Source organism: Amyelois transitella, chromosome Z, assembly GCF_032362555.1.
Source record: "Amyelois transitella isolate CPQ chromosome Z, ilAmyTran1.1, whole genome shotgun sequence".
NCBI classification, from domain to species: Eukaryota; Metazoa; Arthropoda; class Insecta; order Lepidoptera; family Pyralidae; genus Amyelois; species Amyelois transitella.
This window is the reverse complement of record NC_083535.1, coordinates 5,337,868-5,360,529: the sequence shown is the minus strand read 5'-3', so window position 1 is coordinate 5,360,529 and position 22,662 is coordinate 5,337,868. Positions and strand designations below refer to the sequence as shown.

General features: G+C 34.6%; 2 protein-coding genes across 7 annotated transcripts in view; both read right to left on the bottom strand.

Annotated features, from left to right (window-relative positions):
* The window catches only part of LOC106133929 (protein cycle), a 50,169-nt gene extending 29,096 nt beyond the window's left edge, over positions 1 to 21,073 (bottom strand). For 4 of the 6 annotated variants that reach the window (XM_060953895.1, XM_060953899.1, XM_060953896.1 and 1 more), the window contains exon 1: positions 5,285 to 5,408. In XM_060953895.1, the coding sequence (XP_060809878.1) occupies positions 5,285 to 5,373 (89 nt within the window). In that variant the 5' untranslated portion in view covers positions 5,374 to 5,408. Of the gene's footprint in view, positions 1 to 5,284; positions 5,409 to 16,519; positions 16,586 to 20,747 lie in introns of those variants that run through there. The other 2 variants (XM_060953898.1, XM_060953897.1) reach the window with 2 other exon arrangements.
* A 458-nt stretch (positions 21,074 to 21,531) lies between these two features.
* LOC106133744 (uncharacterized) lies at positions 21,532 to 22,445 on the bottom strand. The gene is made up of 2 exons (XM_013333574.1): positions 22,321 to 22,445; positions 21,532 to 21,805 (listed from the first exon to the last, which is right to left on the bottom strand). The coding sequence occupies exons 1-2, from the start codon at positions 22,443 to 22,445 to the stop codon at positions 21,532 to 21,534; spliced, it is 399 nt and encodes a 132-aa protein (XP_013189028.1).
* Positions 22,446 to 22,662: the final 217 nt, after the last annotated feature.

Sequence of the window (22,662 nt, the reverse complement as noted above, 5' to 3'; positions counted from 1 at the left end):
CTTGGTGTTCCGATCGATTAAGCTTGTACGAGTAGAAAGTCGCTGGATGCATGCCATTTCCAAAAATATGTCTCACATTACAACTTTCTCGTAGTAGAAATTAACGGGTTTTTTACTCTTTTGTCAGAAATATTCCTCATTTAAATTGTATCTTTAACTAATGGTTATAAGAACCCCTTTTAATTTTTAAATAATTTCCTCTTTATTTCAAATTTTCTTTAGCTAGCGCGTCGGCCAACTCCAATGGCTAGATATCTTCTCAGCAAATAGCGAAGTAGGCCTTGAAGCCTAAGCACGTGTTTAAAGTTGCTGTCACAACCTTTATAAGCGAGAAATTATTGTTAGGTTTTAGTATAAACGTTTCACGAGAAACAAGAAAGGGGAGGGGCTGATATCAATTGTGATTGTTAAATTTAATTAGTTTATTGTATTAGCAGGTGGATGAAGCCGCAGAACTGTCGACCTCTGACGATACAAGCGAGTAATGCCTCGACTTTCGAACTAAGTACAAACCATTACCGACCGATGCGACACCGGTTGACTTCACAACACAACTTGCATAACTTTGCCAACATACTGGAGTTTCCCTTGTTAAAGTTAAAATTAATATTTGCAATTAATTTATTTGAAGTTTGTTTGTTAACAGTCCCACGATTTCTTGACGACTCTAAAATTTTATTATTTAACTACTTAGTCAGATATTGAACATTTGCATGTACATATAATGTAAGTAAGGTATATATGAGTACATATAGGAAGAATAATTAAATATTTTGAATTTTACAAAATTTTGGCTTGAGCTCCGCTAATAGCTGCTTTTATTATCCTATCACATCAACGGAGGAAACCATTGTGCGCATTTAGACCATGATCTTGGATTGTGTAGGTTACATTAGATTATGTTTTAAGCTGTATTAGATAAATGTGCCTATACCTTTTGCGACACAGAGTGAAAAAAAATTACCAGGACAAAAAGAAAAAAAATATATAAAAGCAATATGTACCGTGTGGTACGGCACAAATTGCGCGCCAATCACAGACACAAAAAATTATCACAATAATTTTTTGGGATTGTGATCACAAACTATCACGATAACGTGGGCTGATTCATATAACAATATCATTGACATAACTGGAAAATCACTAATCAAATCAGCGGAGTGTATGTAGTGTCTATAGTGACGTGGTAACATTCTCACGCCTATGTCATGTAGTGGTGCATGGGATACGAGTGTACAAGATAACATTACTGATTTGGATAACGAGCACGTAATAGTGTTTACGATTGCCGCGCATGCGTCATCGTCATATACACAAACATATCATTCATAAAACTCAAACTTTATTAGAGTCTGAAACTGAAGCAACCACCAAATTTTGGTATTTAAACAAAAATCGAAATATAAAAATTAGGGGTAAAATTTCTTTATCAAAAATTTCTAATATTCCGATCAGAAAAATCTTTAATATCCCGATTTCTCGTATTCACGTTACGGCCAGACAGATCTACTCGTAAAAAGCAGAATATAAGTGTTCCTATTTGAGTGATCCTACTAAGTAGAATTAAGATAATTTTTATTTTATTGTAAATGTAATAGTGCTCCCCGGCCGGAAGGATGTCTTATTTCAATTTTACCCGACACTTGTTGCTCTTTACTTACAAACCACTCTATTCGTCTTAATGGCTTTTAATAATAATGAAGGTAGATCAGAATCTACCTACTTCGAACATCCCATTGACCTCCAGCTCCTAAAGCTGTGTAGGCGGTAACGCTTGCAATCGATAAGTCTTACAGGAAAGGACAAGGTACCTTGAAATCAGCAACCCTAACTTTCATATGCGAATGATTTTAAATGGGATCACGAAGATGCATCTGTGATAACGATCGATTAAGGCGTGCGGCCAAAACAAACACAAGTTTAATAAAGGAAAGTAAAACATAGATATACATATATATAAAAGAGAGTAAAGTCATCCCAACTTTTTGGAGCAATTTATTAAAATTTAACATTACATAAAAGCTTGTCCGAGGATATTAACTAGGTGTATAATTTTAACATTTATCACTGGCTCCAGGCCCATGCGGTGGCGGAAGTGCAACTGGGAACCACGAACATGAGAGATAATAATTTTTTTTATAACGAATGAATATTTGGCATAGAGACAGCAAATCTTCAGAAGTTATATATATTCTTTCTGAAAATTCCCACGAGAACGCAGCCATGCGCAAAAGCTGATATGTGATCCTTTAAAAATTACTTTATTTAAATTTTTTCACAGTACGTACTAGCGAGATGAAAAGCTGTATTAAAAATTAATTTGAGGTATACTAAGAATATTCATGTCATTAACTTCTAATGCAGGCAATATTAGGTAATTATTTCTTGGTATCTATTAACATAAAAGCAAGTCTCCCTGTCAGATCTTCAACGTTCAATCAAGTAGCAAACATCAAGTAACGGTACTTAGAAATTAGTCTTAATAAGAAAGCATCGCTGGAAGTCTTTGAATTGAAGATATTATTTTTATATAAAATCTTACATAATAGACACTTTTCTACTTATTTGGTATTATGCTCGTTAGAACGTACATCCTTTCAGTAAGTTTTTCAGTACATATTATTTCATGGAAAGAGCTTACAGGGAAACACAAAATAAACAAAATATTGTATCTCAATTCATATTGAGTAAACACGGAGGTGGACCAGTGTTTAGCGTCGGTACTCGTAAGCGATTCATCATAAAGTGCCAGGGTTCGAACCTTTGTCCCATATAAAAAACCAATGACTAATTTCTCAGTTATTAACAGTATCTTTATTTTGACAACGTTGTTAGGAAACCTTTATGTTCAGGTTTGGTTCGGGCCTGGAATTTAAATAGTACCTACTACCATGGACATCGGAATTATATAGGACTCCCACCCGATTTTTATGAGTACTACAGTTCCGTTGTGAATAGAGTGGGCTCATAGGTCAGAAAATAATTCTACGTATAATTATCTGGCTTTTCTTGCTAATCATAAGCAGATACAACAAACGGATACTGTAGGGGTGATTAACGTGAACTCTAAGGTTATGGTAAGGCTCTAAAGGTAAGTTTTCTTTGAATATGCGTTACATAGGGAAACAACACATCCATCAGAAATAGATGGAGTGATCGTATTTGAAAATGCAGGGATCCACACGTCACCATTTCAATTATCCACACAACTTGAACAAGCAGCCAAAAAATACAATCGATAAAAAACCCAAAGCATTTTGTAAAAGAAAGAATGAAACAACTTTAGGGTGATAAAAAATATTCCATCGAACTGTGTTAAAAACAACAGCAAAGATATAACGAGTGGCAATTATAAGTTTAAAAAATATCAATGAGTGAACGGCGTTAGTCGCCCTGGTTAATCCTGTTGTCAATACAGATGTACCTACTGTAGATAATAATAAAAAACCGGCCAAGTGCGAGTCGGGCTTGCACACGGGATTTTTTGAATCTTTCTCTCCTGTTCTAACTTTTGAGCTATGCGATGAAAATTTGTACATAGCATTTATTAAAAACTTGTTGGTTTAAACAAAAACAATTTATCATTATTATCGATTTCGATATTAAATTGATTGTCCGCTGCTAAGACATTCGCAGAAAATATTGTTGAAAAATACACGACCAAATGAGAAAAGTCTGAAGAAAAGCGCAACAAGTAGATGGGTTAAACACTCGTCAGCGCCGCCCATCTTAGCTTTGACTAGGTACTTTAAGCTAGTATAGGTATATTAACTAGCTGCGCCCCGGGACTTCACTCTGGTATTAATATAATAGCTATATAGCTAATAATAATATTAATTTCGGTGAAAAACCTCTTTGCGTTATATTCTATCCGTGTACTAAATTTCGTCAAAATCCGTCCAGTATAATATTACGTAAAAGAGTAACAAACACACGTCCTTACAAACTTTGGCATCCATGATATTAATAGGATGCTATTATGTAAGAATTCTACAACACTCACGGCTAGGGAAACGTCAGGATACTTGCACATTCACGCAACTGATTCTGACAACAGAAAAGATGTCATCGGATTATGTCTATGACTGCCATAGGATTTGAACCTATACATCAATTGGAATCCAAATTTAGCAATGTAGAGCTAACTTTTGCTGGATCAAATATGGGTTATGTTTCGCGGTCAAGGTGGTGACGATCAGGCGGGTGTGACTTCGTATAAAAACGAACATATCGGGTAGATCCAGGATTATGGTCTAAGAGCGAACTACAGGTCTTGAAGTCTAAAAAGATTTTTTGTTTAAGAAAAATTCAAGAAACCTTTTAAGTATCAGAAGGCACTAACACTTAAATCAATGGTGTCTTTCCGACTTTTAGAAAGTTGTCGCTTTCTTGACCAATATTTAGAATTCAGTAGTCACTTTAATTACTCTATTCTATACGTTTTATATTAAAAAGTGTGTGATACGTTGTTAAAATAGGCTTTTTTCTCTAATGACTAACTATCCGTAGGAATATTCAAAATTCTGTGATTTTAGTAAAAGACCTGACCAACTACTTAATTCTCTCTACCCAATAACTTTTCAAAAGTCTGAAGGAAAGTCGTTGTCAGCAACTGAAGAAAGGCACTTGGATGCAATTCAGTAGTTAATCCTAAAATCTATATGTGCGACTCGGCGATCCACTATTTTTTAATACTTACTAAAAATTATTTTTTATTTCATCAGCACTATAATAAAACTTCTTACAAGAATCAGGATTGTTGATTTACCAAAATTTAGATAAATAATTTGGTTGGTTATAATTGAAAACAAGGTTGATTTATTGGAAATTTTCTATGAAAATTGAAGATAGGCTAGAAGTTTATCCTATTGTGGGAAGTGCACAAAAGCTACGGTAATTGCTTCCCACCAAGTTTCGGAATCGACCTGCTTGGGAGCTCACAGTGGATTATCGTAAGTATAAATATCAAAAGCTATTTTTTAATATTGCATATTTTGATTTTTATTTTGTGTTTTCTTTTCGCTAACAGCGTTGCTTCAACTGATGTAATTGGCTATAAAAATATCTGTTACCATTTGCGAATGGTTTAAAACTTGGGAAAAACTGAACGGCTATTTTTATTTCGTTTATATTGCTTATATTTCACTTTCTATGACGCCGAAAATAATATTAATAAATTATATACATAAACATTCAAAAGATTTAGCAAAACCTTGGATACTTCTTCTAGACGAATCTAATTTTTTTTAACCGAACAATTTTTACGTAACAGTGAGGTACTCACTGCGGTTCATACTGGTGGTAGTACTGTGGGGGTTGCAACTCGTGTAATTGCAGGTAGAACTCATGCACTCGCGCGTAGTCGCGCGCCATGGCTGCAGCGCCCGCGGTACGCGACCGCCCCGCACGGCGACGCAGGCCGACTGACGGACACCGAGGCGATGCACCGATAAAACCCCTACTTCCATCACTAGATGACTATTTGCATGGTTTTTGCATACTCCGCTAAGGCCTTCGAAATTTACACTTGAATATTTAAAGGGGGACTGCTTGGTGACGTATTTATTGTTGTTACATAAACTAAATAATTCTTTCTGCACGAAATTACGTTAAAATAATAATAGTAACAAATGTTATATAAAATTATAGATATTTCTTCTGTTACGAAGTGATAAAGTTCATAATTTACAAGGATGAATCCAAAAGTTCATTATTTACACTTCATGACCGGGGAAATTGTAATTTCAATACTTTTCTGATCTTATAATAATTTTTATTTTGAAAGAGGCCTGTTGTTGACGGATTTGCGATAAACGATATGATATAATATGTGTGCAAAGAACTCAAATCTTAGAAGTTGAAAATATTGTGGACCGCCGAATTTGCGGCTACGCTCACAGATTCGGCAGTTACGTGCTCGTAGCAGTGCTACGAGACTACGGAAACCCGCAGCTTCACTCGTAGTCGGCCACGTTCGTAGCGGCCTGTAGGCAGCTCGTAGCAAGGAATACGTGTGGGATCACTTAACTTTATGCCACATTTTTTTAATCTGCTAAATACCTATAAAATAATATTTCAACCACTTAAAATAAATTTTGACCATTGACCTAAAAATATGGCGGGCTAATTCACTTAGGACGAATAAAATAATAATAACGAATGCCAAAATTGCAAACGTTCATTTTAACTTACGTTTTAAAATAGTATTATTTACCATAATGATATAGCGAATATTATCGAATGAATTTTGAGCGGCTTAACATTATTAAGGCGCTAATCGAATTATCCTGTTAATAGCATCACGGAGGTCAGACGCCCCTTGCTTTTTTGCTCGATGGTGAGTATTAAAAAAAACCAATTCATGACCTAAATGCCTTCGGCTAACTGCACAGAGCTGTTTACGTGATACTTAGTTTTTTGTCCTAAACATTAAATAAACAAACTTTAGGGTCTTCAAAGGTAGAACATGGTGAAATATTGAATTTCGTTGTTTGAAGTCAGAACTGTTAGAAGTCTCAACCTTCTTATATTCACATTTGCAATAAAATGGCCATATGAAAGAATATATACCTGAGCTAACATGAATTTAAAAAAAGAACATATAAGACAATCTAAGGAAGTAGTTGTTTTTTGTTTTGATAATAAGACCAGAATCAACATTCTACTGGCGTTTGTATCTGTTGGGATCCGCAAGGTACTTCCAACGAATGCGAATATGACGAGACGAAATGGTTTTATCCAAATTTTGTATTCAATTAAAAGTTCTGTTTAACCCACTTAGTATTTCAAATCGTAATTCACAAAAATAATAATGTTTGTACAATTATTTTAGTCCGATTTCTTTTACCACATTGCAAAAAGTTTCTATGTAATAAAAAAAAATTATAGTGGCAACAAATCGTGCAACCACTGCAGAACTTTCATTGAATCTAAAACTACGTTTCCGTCCCTAGAACATGGAAATCACTACATTTATCGAGACGGTTGAAAAGTTGAAGGAAAACGAGAAGAAACATCAATAAAACATATCCTTTCGGACTGACACTTTTCGCAGTCGAGTAAATTAGCTTTACATAATTCGATTGTATAACATGTTTTGTATTGCATCATTAAGTGAATAAATATTGTAGTCGTGGGATCATTTTACCTATTATTTAGATTCCTATTGACGGTATGCTGCCTCTGAATGATGGAAAGTAACCATGTATATTTTATATGTTGCTTCAAGATGTTGTGTGAACCATCCCAACTTATATTATCTCTACACGCGTTATCTACTAAACCAACCTTCTTTAAATTTTGCGTATGTATAAATAAGAGTCAGAGGGTACTCATCCGGGTAAAAACTAAAGACCTGTATTCTTTTGTAGGTGGCGCTAAATTCGCGCGGGCGAAGCTGTGGATAAAAGCTAGTTTTATATAAATTGTCAATTCGTGAATATTGTATTGGTAGTATATATTTTATGTATTTAATCTCCATTGTTCAAATACAAATAGCTTAAATCTTAATAGGTACTATTATGTTCTAGTCAACCATTGGGTTAAAGGATATTAATGTGGGTCAATGTCAATGGTGCCATTTAAAATATGATAACATATTATATATTACATAGTTAAACTAGAAAAAAATCTAAATATACATATGATAAGTACGAAAAGAGTACTCCGTAAAATGACGATATTTTATGTCAATGTGTGCGTTCTTAAACCAGAATAACCCATTTTTTTGCGAACTAGAAATAAAAGCTAGTTTTTATTATACTGGAAATATAATCTTACAAAACGGTCACTGTCAGTAACAGTTAAGTACGATTATGGGCGTAAACAGTCTTTATGGAGTGTGCAGCAGTTATGTATCACTTTAAATAAATATAATATCCCATAATACTGCTGCTCTGATTATGTTGAATTTCAGTGCATCTCTAGTCGTAATTTATCGTTCACGGAAGTTCACAAACTGGTACTGTTTACATGTGCCAAATGTTTGACGATGTTGCTTTGAGGCGACCCTTTAATAACACGCATGTAGCAATAAATAAGTACATATATTTTACGAATATATTTGGCCCAGAATTTTATAGCATTAAGAGAATAACACGAACATCTTTGTTGGAAAAGTCATAACGAAAAGAGATTGAGATTCAAATGAAGTGAAATAAAAGGATCGAAAGTTTGTAAGCCTTTCCCTTGACTGACTAAATAGAACTATATAAGTAAGTAATGGATAGTTCTACTTAAAAACATACATTGATTATCGTGTGGTGTTTTGCCTTTTCAAAAAACACTGGGTTTTAAGCAGATGCGAATAACAACAGTCAACAGGCATTTTAACTGTGAATTTTTAATCAGTCCTAATTATTTTCGTATCTCCAGGTTGGTTTGCCTCTTAAGAGAAGGGACAATATTTCCGTATTATACATGTTCTTCAACAGCATTTTTAATGAAATATGATAAAATTATGCATAATTTATATATATAGCATTAAAGATGAAATTGAGATTCAGATAGTGACATATTATAGGTAGCCTAGCCTAAGGTGGCTAGCCTCAAGAATCTCAATAGAAGCCTTTCTTTTGAGTGACGTTTACAACCTTCGCGGTATGAAGAGCATAATATATAGGTACATGGTGAAATGTATGCGCACTGACTGCATAACTTAAAATATTGCTTTATTTTCATGTAAAAGTAATCATGTGGGAACATGAAGAAAGTACGTGGAACGCTGATCGAAGTACCACGTATCGACGTTATTGCGCATCATATCACCAAAACAAAAATCGTCATCGTCATCTCTGTCTGTTTCGTTATCGCATTACGCGAATAAATACTTTTTGACACGGTATAGTAACATGATGATGGTTCATTGACATCTTGTCACCCGATACAAATTACAATATTGCAATTCAGAGCGAAGATGCATTACTATCGTTATATAAAAAAAAAAACCATTTTAGGTAAGGTTTATTCGCATCGAAAGAAAATATATCATACTACTTTTATGTTTCACTGGCTGGCGACCCAAAGGGAATTTCACCACAGGGAAGTTGACACAGAAACAGTATCTGCATAATTATTACTTTTATAATTATTTAAACATATGGACGATTATCAATCGTGAACATAAATACAAGTTATCAATTAATAACATCCGTACTTACGTGGAAATTTATGATAAAAATATCAACAAATAATGTATGTAAAAAGTATCTAGCTTGAATAAAATTTTCAGTCTTTCCTAAATTAGATCTAAATTATTTATTAAAAGATATCTCGGAATTCCCATACGGGGAGGGAAATACACGGGAATGATCTTTTCATGCTAGCATACTCTAATATCTCACATAAACGGAAAATACCAAATGGTTCATTGTTGAATATAAAATATGCCACATTCGTTACATCATTACTATAATAGAAATAACTGATATAAGTGTGACGTGTAATTAAACAAACTGTTACCATTTGTTTTCGCATCTCAGATAAGCGTCATGACGTGCTTAGCAACTAAAATAATCATTGACGCCTGACATGTTGCTCGGATTCGTGGCAAATGACGTTTTATCACATCACTCGCAGAGTACGGATTTTGGCAGTTGCCGTCACAACAATACGTCATTATTACTGCGTTTATTACAAATAATTACTTATTCATTACCAGCGGCTTTGGTCGCGTATATTAAGTCATTTCTGACGCGTGTCATTATCCCATCACCATTCTATTCATCACCTACGGATCTACCAATCTTCCGGCTCTGCGAAGCGAATCATGCCAGGAGTGCGCTGCTCTTGTGTTTACTTTCTCTTACAGCGCAGCCTTTTTTGATTTCCTACAAAAATCTCTTTACTTTGTACTCCCCCCTATCCTAGGGGGGCTGCCGATATACACGTAACGTTTCGCTGAACTGAGCCATCTTCAAGCATACCATCGCTGAAATGGGATCCTAAATAGTGTCCATAGACTTGGATTTCTTGCGTAGCTTCTTTCGAAGTGTTTGTTTGTAAAAAATACTTTAATGTTATATAACGAATTTGAGAAATACATAATAAGTGTTATGTTATGATTATTAAAAAGGGAGATTTCAGAGTTCCTATAATTGACTAGTTTAGTGAATAAAAAGACAATTTAAATTAAATTCTTGAAAAACTATAAATTCTACCTTTATAAGCAAGAGAAACGACCACGTCTCCTCTCTAGAAAAAAAAAGCACAGATGTGTACACGAACGTAATAAAGATCCAGTTCAAAGGATACATTATCTGTTTTCATTAAATAAAATACCAGATATTTCGCATTGCACAACACAAAGCTGTGGAAATGTAAGTAGCGCAGACGTAAACAACTGACAAAAATGTAGGGCTCTTCTATGCCGTTCTTCAAAAGATATTACCTGAACAAATATAGTCTGCGGACTTTACTTTTCTTATTGCTTTAGTTTCCAATACGAATACCAGCGACAACCATCTCTTTGATTAAACAAAGCTCAGTTTACATTTTTCTTTTCCAGACCATGTTTATTTATCTTTATCACACACTGTCTAAAACACATTATTGCAAATGCAGAGGCGGACCGAGGTACATGTAGAAAATCTTACTTGTTGTCACTTTTAGTAGCGATCGATTCATTAATTATTATTTCCAGCCGTGCAATATATGCGTACAATATAGTACTGACTAGCTCCGTCCGTATGAAAAAGTCAACCACCTCATTTCTCGTTCCAGTGTGATTCTTAAAAACCTCCCAAAACTTCTTGCTTAGGGAACGTGGTGGCGCATGTTGCAATCCTAAAGAAAAACAATGGCTGTGCGTTGTCTTTCAGTTATTAACGCAATAATACGCCCATGGCTTTCCACGCGTGAAGCAAAAATCCTGTAATTTCTTTTTTGTGACAATACAAATACACTAATAAGAAATCTACAAACCAAATTGCATATCTTTGGACTCAGCGGTTTGGCCTGCATACTGTGTCCACTATTATAAATTAAGATATACTGATTGCTTATTCCTTGATGTAAGCCACTATAATGATGTAACAGTTTGTTATTCCTATATCCGAAATTTGTAACATGCAAACTAAAGTGAAGAACTGTGATTGGCCAGGGCACACCCACGACCTTTATATTCCGCCTATCCCACAGATTCATAAATTATTACAATCTGAACAACGAATACAATATACACCATTTTATAATATTTTAAAAATACCAACAATCTTCGTCGTATCTTTTGGAAACATTTTATAGACTTAGGCAAAATGCGTAGAGCGTTACGTGATTTTAATATACGCGCGACATAAGTTTTCTTCAGCGGGAGTTTGAACAAGGTTGGTTATTTATTACTCCTTGAACAATCCATTGACTAAAAGTCTTATGGGTGCATTCTGTATTCGAAAATGTAAAATTTTGTCATCCCGAGGCCCTTAGAGTATCTACTTAATCATAAATCGGAGGACAAAAATTTTACAAAGACCCGTTTGCATTTAAAGAAGTACTTTAGAAGTATTCCTTTTTCATTCGTTAACAAAAAATTGACGCGCATTTGCACTCACACACTTTGCGTATTCATGTGACATGAAAAATACGTTCAGTTTACCTACTTCCCTTACTATTTCCAATTTACTCAACTGAGTGCATTGTGGAATTCATAGAACAATGGTCACTACAGTAATTGGTCATCGCGTGCTCAACCGATATCAAATGAGTTATGGATTCGAAAACAAATAAAAGTGCAGTCTGTTATAAACCTCAAATGGACTATTGTTTTAAGCAATACTAAATGAGAAGTATCTTACTGGTATAACTCAAAGAAATCAAGGAACTTTGTGGAAACCGGGACTGGACCAGGATACACTTTGAAGAAGATTTCAGTTATGTATTTGCGTTTTGGCTCAGTTTAATTTTTCTCATTTGGGCTTGGATGAGCTTAATTGCGTGTCATCTCTAAGAACTTACTTTCAAATCTTAGACACCAAAATATTTAATAGTTCTAGACGTACTGAAACCTAATTATGAAAAACTCTGGATATCTTAAACGTGAAGCGGTGGTCAAGCATTCATTGCTGTTGTCTTTGGAACAAGTAGGTAGTATGAAAATATGGTGGCAAATGGGAAGACGTAGTTTCTGCCTTCTCTTCCGAAAAAGAGGCCTGATTTTATGTACAGTATGTTATGTTTCTAGGAACGTATTGGTAACTTAGTTGTTAAGTAATGTTGCAACTACAACAACAACAAGTGGTTCTAAGAAGCTGTATTAAGTATTCATTTGTCTCGTAATCGTTAACAAGTAATGACGTCATCTTTTCACACGACCTTATACCCCGGGAATACCAACAACGGATATTTCAGAATTTAACTCAAGAAATCATCTCTTGAAAACAAAAATCACGTCAACCTTGGGGTTTATCGAGTTAAGTTTACGTAATCGTGATCAGGCCTTAGAATAATATATATATGGAATAATATGAGACAATAGAAATGCCATATTTTACTTGAAACTACAGGCACAATGTGTCGCCGTTGTGCAACTTGCGCAAGTTTCTGCGCAGATATAAAGCTATCTGAAACTTTGAATTGAATTGCAATATAAAAATGTAGTCATGACTGATAGTGCTGATAAATAAAACCAGTACTTACCACTTCGCACTCTTACAAATCCTATGCATCAGTCTACAGCCCCCACAGTAGTCTAATGTACTGTAAAATAATCTACATCATAAGTTCTTTGAGACAAGTAACAAGCTTTATTTCTCTCTATCATCTTTGCATATTCCCAGATGTACCCTCAGCCATTATGCTTCAGGCATGAGATTGGCGTCCAACCTTCTTTCCACTTTTCTACTTTGTCCGGTCTATCGTGTCTTCAGTTTACCGACCCGAAACTAGCACATGGGAACAACAACCGGACTCAAGTAAGTGGTTGCCTATAACGGCCTCCATCTACCAAGAATAAGTTAAACAACAGTTTGTTAGCGATGCATAACAGAAACGAATATATCATCATAATAGATCCGGCTTATATATAAATACTTGAAAATATGTAAAGTGGCGTGATAGCATCATGCTTGATACTATGAACGGAATGTTTAGAATGATACATACATATAATCATTTCTATATGCCTTGCGGGGTAGACAGAGCCAATAGTCTCGAAAAGGCTGAAAGGATACTTTCAGCTGTATAGTTAAATAATGGAACTGAAACTCAAGTAGTCACAGGTTAATAAGTAGTAGGAATTCCAAATGAACGAGTCATTTAGTCATGAGCCTTTTACGACATCCATAAAAAAGATATGGTCCTATTCTAAAGTGCGGAAACCACACAGATTGATTATTGTGATTAAATCATTATGCGGTATGTGTAACAATAATCCTTTCTAGGCAGACAGCCGAACGTAAGAGTTTCGCATAAAAATACCTGCATAAAATAAAGGCTGATATAAAAAATAAAACAAAGAATTTATTACGCAAATATTACATACATATACATAGTTCACATTCTGCTTAACCGATCCATGTTATCATGAAAAAAATCTTTATGAATATGGACTGCCCTTAAACGACCTCAGTAGTTTCGACGAAACGAAGAAAGAGATAACTGAACGAACATACGCCAGATACATTAAAGAAGTGAGAGGTCTGCCTACATATCATTACATCTTTCCACTTGTCACGATCCCTGCATCCTACTTTCGCTTCGTCCACATTCATCACTCTCTTCTATTTATAAACAGTAAACAATCTGTTGGCTCGGTCTAGGCGTGATATGTGTATGTATACCTAAACATTGCAAAAAGTATCTTTCTGCGAGAAAGAAATCGTGGGCACCAAACTAATAAAACAATAAGAAGCACAAAACGAGCGGCGTAGAAAATGCTAGACAATCAATTTAAAAGGTAATAATGTAATGTAAGTACTATGATTGCGCCACGTGTCGGGTGACGCTGGCGCCCCCGGGTGTCCGGTCCGGATATCCGATCACCGCCTTCCACGTTAACATTAATTGTATAAGACTTTTTCCAACTGCATGAATCAATACATATATGTATATAATAAAACAAGGAAATTTGTGTCTGTAAACTGGCTAAATATAAAAAAAAATAATTAAATGGCAAACATTTTGTCCAATTTTGAGTTATTGACTAAAGTGTGTGACGTGGTTTCTGACATTTTCCAATAAAGGATAAATCAGTCTGAAATTTATAAAATACTAATGAATTCAAAATAATCATTCAATATATTGGGATGGACAGTTTCCGATACTACCACAGGACGAATTTTAATAACACCTTGTTAGTTGAAAATACTAAGCCTGGACGACATAAGATACAATTCATTTTGACAACCAAAAAGCATAAAATAAAAATACTTTTTTTATACTACACCGATTTATCCCTTCTTCTTATTTAGTTTAATGAATACCTACGATTGATCATCATCGTGCGACCATGCTCTGAAAATTTCCGTTATAAATAAAATACCACCCTGTGTATCCAATCGTTGTTTAAATCAAGGGCAAGACTTATAAACTTGGTATACTTCAAGCGATGGGCAAGCCACCTAGCTAGCTAGAATCGCAATTCCATCATAGAGCCATCAAAGACCTCAGACTCAAAGGCCGCGGCGCGTTTAACTAATACATGGCCTTTGAGTCCCGTGACGTTTGGCTCTGCCTCGTATAGGATAAAGACATGATATATATATGTGTGTGTGTGTTGTTTGAATTATCACATGCCTGTGGCTTGAGGCTAGTTAGAATCTGTTATAACCGGTCCGGATGCGGTAGATTAGGGCCTGTAATGGGCTGTATTGGTTGTTGATAGGATCGCAGAATAAACACAGAAGTTATACAAATAACTAAGTTACTTGTTATTATTATAGTTAACTGTTCCAAAGATTTATAAATAATAATACGCGCACGCAATTAAACGCGCACGTAACTTATAATAAATATTATAAAGCAATGTTATAATAAGAATAATATAAATGCAACACGATATTTTAAAATCAGTTGTTCGAAAGATATCTGTCTTCGAAGAAAAGGGACACAAAGTGGTTCCTAACTTTACCTAACTGTAACATAACATTGCAACTGTAGAATAGCTAACGGGATTTCTTTGAAAGCCAGTTTATTAATGAAGCATTTCGGGAAATTTTCACGGAAGCGAAGCACCGGGCAGGAACCAGTTTGTTATAAGTTTAATTATTATCTTTTTTTAAGATAAATAGTTAAAAACCTGATACATATTAGGCATTTTCGTTTCAAAAAGTATCATAAACTTCACCACACTTCTTCAAGTTTAGTTATAAGTTTGTGCAAAAGCATGGAAAATGAACCATAGCGGTCCCCATGTCGAGAGCTATTTAAATATAATATCTGCCAACTTTACTGAGGATGACGGACCCTCGCTACAAGAGAACGAAAGTACAGAAGAATAACCCTTCTAAGGCTAACCTTAGACAATACTTACAATCAATATCATAGCATTTTGTTGTACAGAAACGCTTTTGTATATTATTATCAAATAGCAGGTTGAAGATCTTCAAAGCAAAGAAAAGAGATTTGAGACTGCTCATTATAAAATACAAGCTATAACTTTGAGTAGGTACTCTTTACAATCTACAATTTGTAAATCAATAAAAAGCCAGGGCTCTAGCACAGATTTTTTAGGTTCCTTTTATTTTAGTTTTGCTTATAACAAGCAATGCCAATAACTTGATGAGCATTTTGTTTACATAACCTTTTAGATTCGCATTCATTTATATACACATACCTACATTTTAATGTAAAAATTTAAGGATATGTAATTTACTGAACTGGTGGCGTGAAAACAACAGATCTAGAAACTTATTCATTAAAATCCTTACATGCTTTCAAACTCTCGCGCTTATTTTCCTACTATTATATATAGTTTTATTGCAACTTTACAAAACACCTTACAAATACAATTCGAATAAGAGTGATCACATTTCTTAGGAAGCAGCGGGAGATTGTCAAGCGAAAGCGGCGGGGTGCCGACTGTGCAACTCACAAACATGCAAATAGTGTGCATTTGACGAGGCCCTGGTCTTGTCAGAACCATACGAACCTACATGAATGGCCCGTTATTTTGTTTTAACATCCCACTGGTTCATATAACTTGTTGAAACACAAAATTGGGGAAAAAACATTAAAATAGATAAAATTTTGTATTTTTTGACGTAAAATACTCTATTTCAGAGCTATTGCAGTGTTATGAATGAATAGTTTACATTTCTATTGATAGAAGACTGAATATATTTTGTAGGTCCTTTTGATTATTTAACATTTTCTATTCATGTCAAAAATATTATTTTGTAAACGAAAATATACATTTTAGATCCTACAAAATTGTATTTTGACTCAAAATTTTAATTTTGTGGAAGCGTGCCTGGGCACATTTAAATAAAGACTCGAAACGCGCCCTCGCTGTACTATGTGTCATTTTTTACTATAGAATTTGATGGTTCCCAAATTGGAATTTCATTATTTGACTAGTTTATAGTACCTGACGTCGCTATATCTCGTCATAACACGCGCCAGCTTCGGCGCCTCGCCGCGATCGGCGCTCTACCTGAAAACATAGAGCGGCTCAGACAAACACACAGGGTGCCCACAACAGTTAAAATTTGACATTGATGGGTTTACACTAGCTCTATTTTAAAAAGCCTATAACGTTCTTAGATATTATTTTTCGCATGAGTAATAACAATAGATTTTTTTTTTAATTTTCACATTTAATCATTTGTGGTCATGATCAGGCATGTTCCTTTGTAAGATTGTATCTAAACAATTATTTTTTATAAAATTCAGTAATACTTTTACATAATGATATGATGTCAAGATAAAAATTTTAGTTTCAACCTACCTCGAGCTAATTTACAATCAGTGACGTATTCTAAAGTAGCTCTTTTGAGATTATGATGAGCAAGATGGGATATTCTAAAAATTACTGACGATGCAGCAATGCAGATACTGTATTTAAAGTTTGTTTTAATAGAAAAAGTAAACAAAGATATCGAAAATAATATAGGTATGTCAACTTTCAAGCAACGCACTTAAAATACTGGTTTACGTTACTGCCTAGAGTATACGAGATAACTTTCTAAACGCGTTTATGAGAATTTACACGTATTTGGCACAGCGGATTTATTTCATTACGAAGTAAATTTATATATAACAAGTCAAAATGCAAGAAACAATAAATAAAATAATAAAATTTACTCTATAGACTAGAAAATAAATACAACCTTATAAACTCACATAAATATACATTTAAACTAATTAAATATAACAAGAAATATAACAGAATACGTAGGTAGGCTAAGATTTATTGGGTAGATACCTGGACTATTATGTGTATCGCACGCAGTGTTAATAATTCATATGCAAAGGTCATAATTAGTGCAATGTGCGTAGCCGCAACATGCGCGACCTCGTTACTAGGGATTACGCTCGTTACCCTGGATTTAACCTGGACACAGGGGTTTAACGTAGCCATAGACAGTCAAACCCTTTTGATATGTGTATACAAAGCATTAAAAATATCAATGGGATTGGCTGGCGAAATAAAAGAGGGATTTAATCGATACACCTCTTATTATATTACTAGCTGTTGCCCGCGACTTCGTCCGCGTAAATTTCGAGTTGAATCTTAATCATACAGTCAGATACTGACAGACAGACAAAAAGTGTAAAAAAAACTCTATTCTTTTCAGACAAAATATTAAATGTAGACAAAATATTTTTACCGTTTTATTATATGTAGTATTTTGATTTTCAGTTTTCTTTAAATAAAATTATGAAACAAAACAAAAAAAAAAGTTTTTAATAAAAAAAATATCTAGTTTTAGTTGAGGCTCGAACTTGGACCGCCAACTTCAGAGTCTCACGAGCTAACCACTGGACCATCGAGGCTGTTGCGGTGGTGTCGAAATTAAAGTACTACTACATACACATAAAAGTAAGAGACTGAATGGCCACGTTCAGCTATTTGGCTTAATGATAGAATTGAGATTCAAATAGAGATAGGTTGCTCGCCCATCGCCTAAAAAAGAATCCTAAGTTTGTAAGCCTATCCTTTAGTCGCCTTTCACTTATATTTATATATGTTATAGGTATTATGTTGTCGTGCAATGATAAATGACTTAAAATTTTAAATTTCGTAACTTATTTGCAGGCAAACTCATGCCTTGAGTATGAACTCAAGGCATGAGTTAGCCTCACGCCTTGAGTTCATACTCACTAAAAAAAAGTTGTCGTCATTTGAATAATCAAATGAAGACAACTTTTTTTTAGTGAACCGATATTGATGAAAGAAACTTTAAATGTTCTTCTGAGTTAAAACAAAGCAATTGGTGAAAGTTTCAAGTAAATCGGTTCAGTACTTTCGGAGATCATACATACAGACAGACAGACAAGAAATAAAAAAAAAATTTTTGCTTTTTATTATTCATTTTAAGTGTACCTCTACCCATTTTAGTCAAAAATACTAAATGTGCAGACAAAATATTTTTACTGTTTTATTATATGTATAGATAATATTTACAGAAAAACAATGCTAGTATTACAATATCATATACTCTAATAAAAACAGTAAGTAGTAACGCTACTTGCAATTTTCGGTACTTTTATGACATTACTTGCACAATTTTAACAGTTTAAATGCTGATAATCAGAAGCTGGGTTACTACATGATACAGGCTGAGTCAAAAGTCACTTTATTTTTTAAAAATCTGTCTTTTCTAACCTAGATTGTAGGCATAAGAACTTTCGAACAAACATGAAAAAGATGACAATTTTACAAGATTTTTAAGAAAAAAACAAAGTTGTAATTAAGGCATATTTAAGGTTCGTTGACTCTTATATCTCCCAGAAGTGCCACTAATATTCAATTAATTTCAATAATAAGGCAATCAAGTAAGTGCATATTGTTCACATGCTGTAACATCATAATTACAGTTCTAATTGAACTACAGTGATTTAGTGCAGGCAAAGAGTAAGCGCCTAGCATTCCAGATCGATCTACTTCTGATTTATGATATCTTAACTAAAGTATATATACATATGTATATATAGCACAAAATAACAACTTTACAAAAAACTACCTAATAAAAGACACTGTACACCGAGGAGCGAGGAGCTTAATCAGAGAAATGAACTCTTAGGGAATAGACAATTAGTCTCAAAAAGAGGCCATGTTCAGCTTAATGGCCTAATTGTGGAATTAAGATTCATATGGTGAATGGTTGCTAGCCTATCACCTAGAAATCCCAAGTTTATAAGCCTTTCCTTTGATTGACTCTATACTCTACATATATTTAAGTGCAAATGAACAGTAAAAAATAATTTAGCATTAAATTATTGTCTGATGAGCATAGGTTATAATAAGTTTCGTCTCATCAACAAAATGACGCCTATAGCTATTTATTTAATAAATTTATATATTGGGGATCAAACGTTAAGATCGCAAAAGGGTTGCACCTAACTATCATTATTATAGCTTCATGTATTAATCATTTTCACCCCCACATACTACTTACGTACCTGCATAATGTCATAGGTACATCTCATTGCTATATCGTTAGATATCTAGCCGATTTCGGATGCAGTATGTAAAGCAGATTGTGTATTCTGTAGGATTTTGCTTTCATGTCTATTTATTATTCTGTTTGTTCAATGCTGCATACAATCCATTGACTATTATCAAATAAACGTGGAACTCTGCTATGGTTAAGTAATAAATAAATATACATTTTCCATTGTTTTTGCCTCCTTACCCATAAATGGGTAGCAATTTATATATAAAGTACCAATCACATTTTCCTAACTTTGTATAAATCAGCAGCTACACTTGCCCAGAACATTGCACATAATAATGCTAATTAAAATACTGGTTAAGTAGGTATACATTTACAAAATACATATAAACATAAGAAAAAGTCAATATTTGTAGTAATGGTCTGTATTTGTACCGAAGACGAATATATCCTATGAAATTGGATATCTTTTTTCTTCTTTCAATTTTATTGAGCCTCATTAAGCCATACAGCTGAACATAGCCTTTCTTCAAGGTCTTTCCAAGACTGTTGGCTCTGTCTTCCGTGCAAGGGATATGGATGTAACAGGATTTTACAGCAATTCCCATCTGACCTACACAACCTTTGCAGGGGAACCTAAGTCATATTGGACCAAATGCCTCATTGTGCAGGTTTCCTCACAATGCCATGACCTTATGAGTCAGTCAGCAATCAAACAACCTTTGCTGAAAGTGTGAATGGGAATATTGGAAGGGGAAAGCCTAGACGAATATATATTTGTCAAATCAGGGACATCCTGGCAACAGGTCAGGTTAAGACTACCCTAACACAACCTAGAAAATGCAAAGGCAAGTGGCAAATGGAAAACTGTAGACTCTGCCTACCCCAGGTATAGAGGCTCGATTTTTGTATGTTTGGATATTATGTATGCATACAGCCTAGCTCGCTTCGTTATATCTTGTATTGGAAGTTATGCCTATAGAATAAAACTAACAGTTGGTATGTTCTGTTTTTAATATTTATATTCAATGAAGACCCCATACCCCAGACCTAATGGCATTGCCATATCATCAGAAATGAGTGCATTTATGTAAGTATCGGAACAGGTACTTCATAGGCTAAAATATAAGACACGAAACGTCAACAAAGTCGATAGGTACAATGAGTAAAAGTACTCAATTGAAAGATTGTACTCACTGTTCGGAGTTCGGTGTGTCACCAGTGTTACTAAAATCGTCCATTTCGCTGTAAAAACCATGGAAACTTCACGAAGCAATTTATTTCGCAGGTTCTCAAAAACTCCAGAAGTTTTTCTAAAGTTTGCTGATATGCACTTAAATCAAAATAAAACAATGTAAAGTTGCATTATGATATCAATAGATTTCACTGAAGGTACACAATTAGGTTTCACACCACAAAATCAACTTCCAACGAATATCAAAAGTATTTTCTTAGTTTTTCTATTTGTAGCATCGGAATCACGATGTAAATACATTAATTTCGTACACGAAACGAAGTGTCAAAACTAGATATCAATTAGACAATGGCATTCGATTGCCAACTTCAAAATGGTTTGTCGTTGACAAATTGACAATGACATTAGATTGCCAACTTCAAAATGGTTCGACGTTAACAAATTGACAATTGACAATGATTAATAACCTCGGATCTTTACCCCTCGAAACTAAGAAAAAACTATCTTTGCGCCAAAATCTCTGCGAAACAAATGAAATAAATACCTAAATGCGAAAGTAAGTTTGTAAGTAAACTTTTGTCTGCGTTCCTACATTTGTTTTTCATTATAATACTACTAAATACGATAATCGGAAAATACCCGTTTCTTGAGGCCGTAGGTGAGACCCATAGCATAACAGTTGGTCTATAAGGAACACAGGGACACAAGTGGCCCTAACCGCCGTATGAGACGAAAATTTTCGAAAAAAAGTATCCATATTTAAATTTATTTTTCGTTTGTATAACGCTAGGAACAACTACATCTCTTGCGTCGTCGGCGTTTGCGGCAGCTACGTTTGCGGCGTCGCCGGCGGATGCAATTCCTTAGCCGGCGACGTCGCCAAGGACATCCGCATTTGCGACGCCCGGGCCGGCGACAACAAGCCCCCTTTATCTTCACGGCATATCGCTTTCCGAACTGGTCTAGGAAACCCAGAGCTGCGCTGCGAGACAATGTCTGCTCTGCTTTGCTCGTGAGGACACTCGTACGCCATACGTCCCCGAAGTTCTCCCGTAGATACCTGTCAATTATTTGAATGTCATTTTGATGTAGATATTTTTGTGTAAATTAGTTGAGAGGAAAAGGCTTAGACGACCGTACCGTAATAAAATCAAAGACGTTCTGGATAAAAGTCAGGCCAGGAGAACATTAAAACAACCTTGCATGAAGGGAGACATGAATACCTACGAACGAAGCAAAAAACGTACCTACGCTGGGATCATGGCAAGTGGACAGATGCCAGTAACTGCCTTCGCCTCGGGGAAAGAGAGAGAATGTCATTTTATGTACCAGTATGTAGGTATGTATTTAAGTACCTAGTTGCAGAAAGCTGAAGAACAACGGCTACATAGAGTACAGCAGCTACAATAGGTAGGTACGTACTTAAATATCCAATAATAAGTAGTATCGGATATTTTTTTTGTCAATGGCAAATCAAAAAGCAAAAATTAACTTCATGAAAATTTAATTACCTAAGGCATAGGTTATCAATTTTCTGTTATAAAATTAAAACTAGATATGAAAACACAAATATACCTGGCGATCTCATCCGAAGTGGTGCCATTCCTGCTTTGCGTCAACTTGTAAAACGCACTCATTACCAATTTGGCCAAGTTTTCATCCTGTTTGTTAGAGTCATATGGAGATAATTTTGTAGACATTTTTAGTGCTTAAGTTTCATACGTCAAATTTACTTTTGTAGCCGATTAATACATTTCATACATATTCCACGTGGGACTTGTTTATCCAAACAATAATGTAGTAGGTAATTATGTTAAAGCTTTGGTAAAATAATTGTCTTGTCAGTACATCACGTTGACATTTGAAATTTTGTTGTTGGGTTGAACCTCATAGTTAAAAACTCTGGCTGCAAATAAA

Excerpts from the sequence above, each read along its gene's own strand:
- LOC106133744 (XM_013333574.1), bottom strand. The coding sequence starts at position 22,445 with ATGTCTACAAAATTATCTCCATATGACTCTAACAAACAGGATGAAAAC. Across the intron at positions 21,806-22,320 it reads ACTTCGGATGAGATCGCCAG|GTATCTACGGGAGAACTTCG; the intron begins GTATATTTGTGT and ends AATAATTGACAG.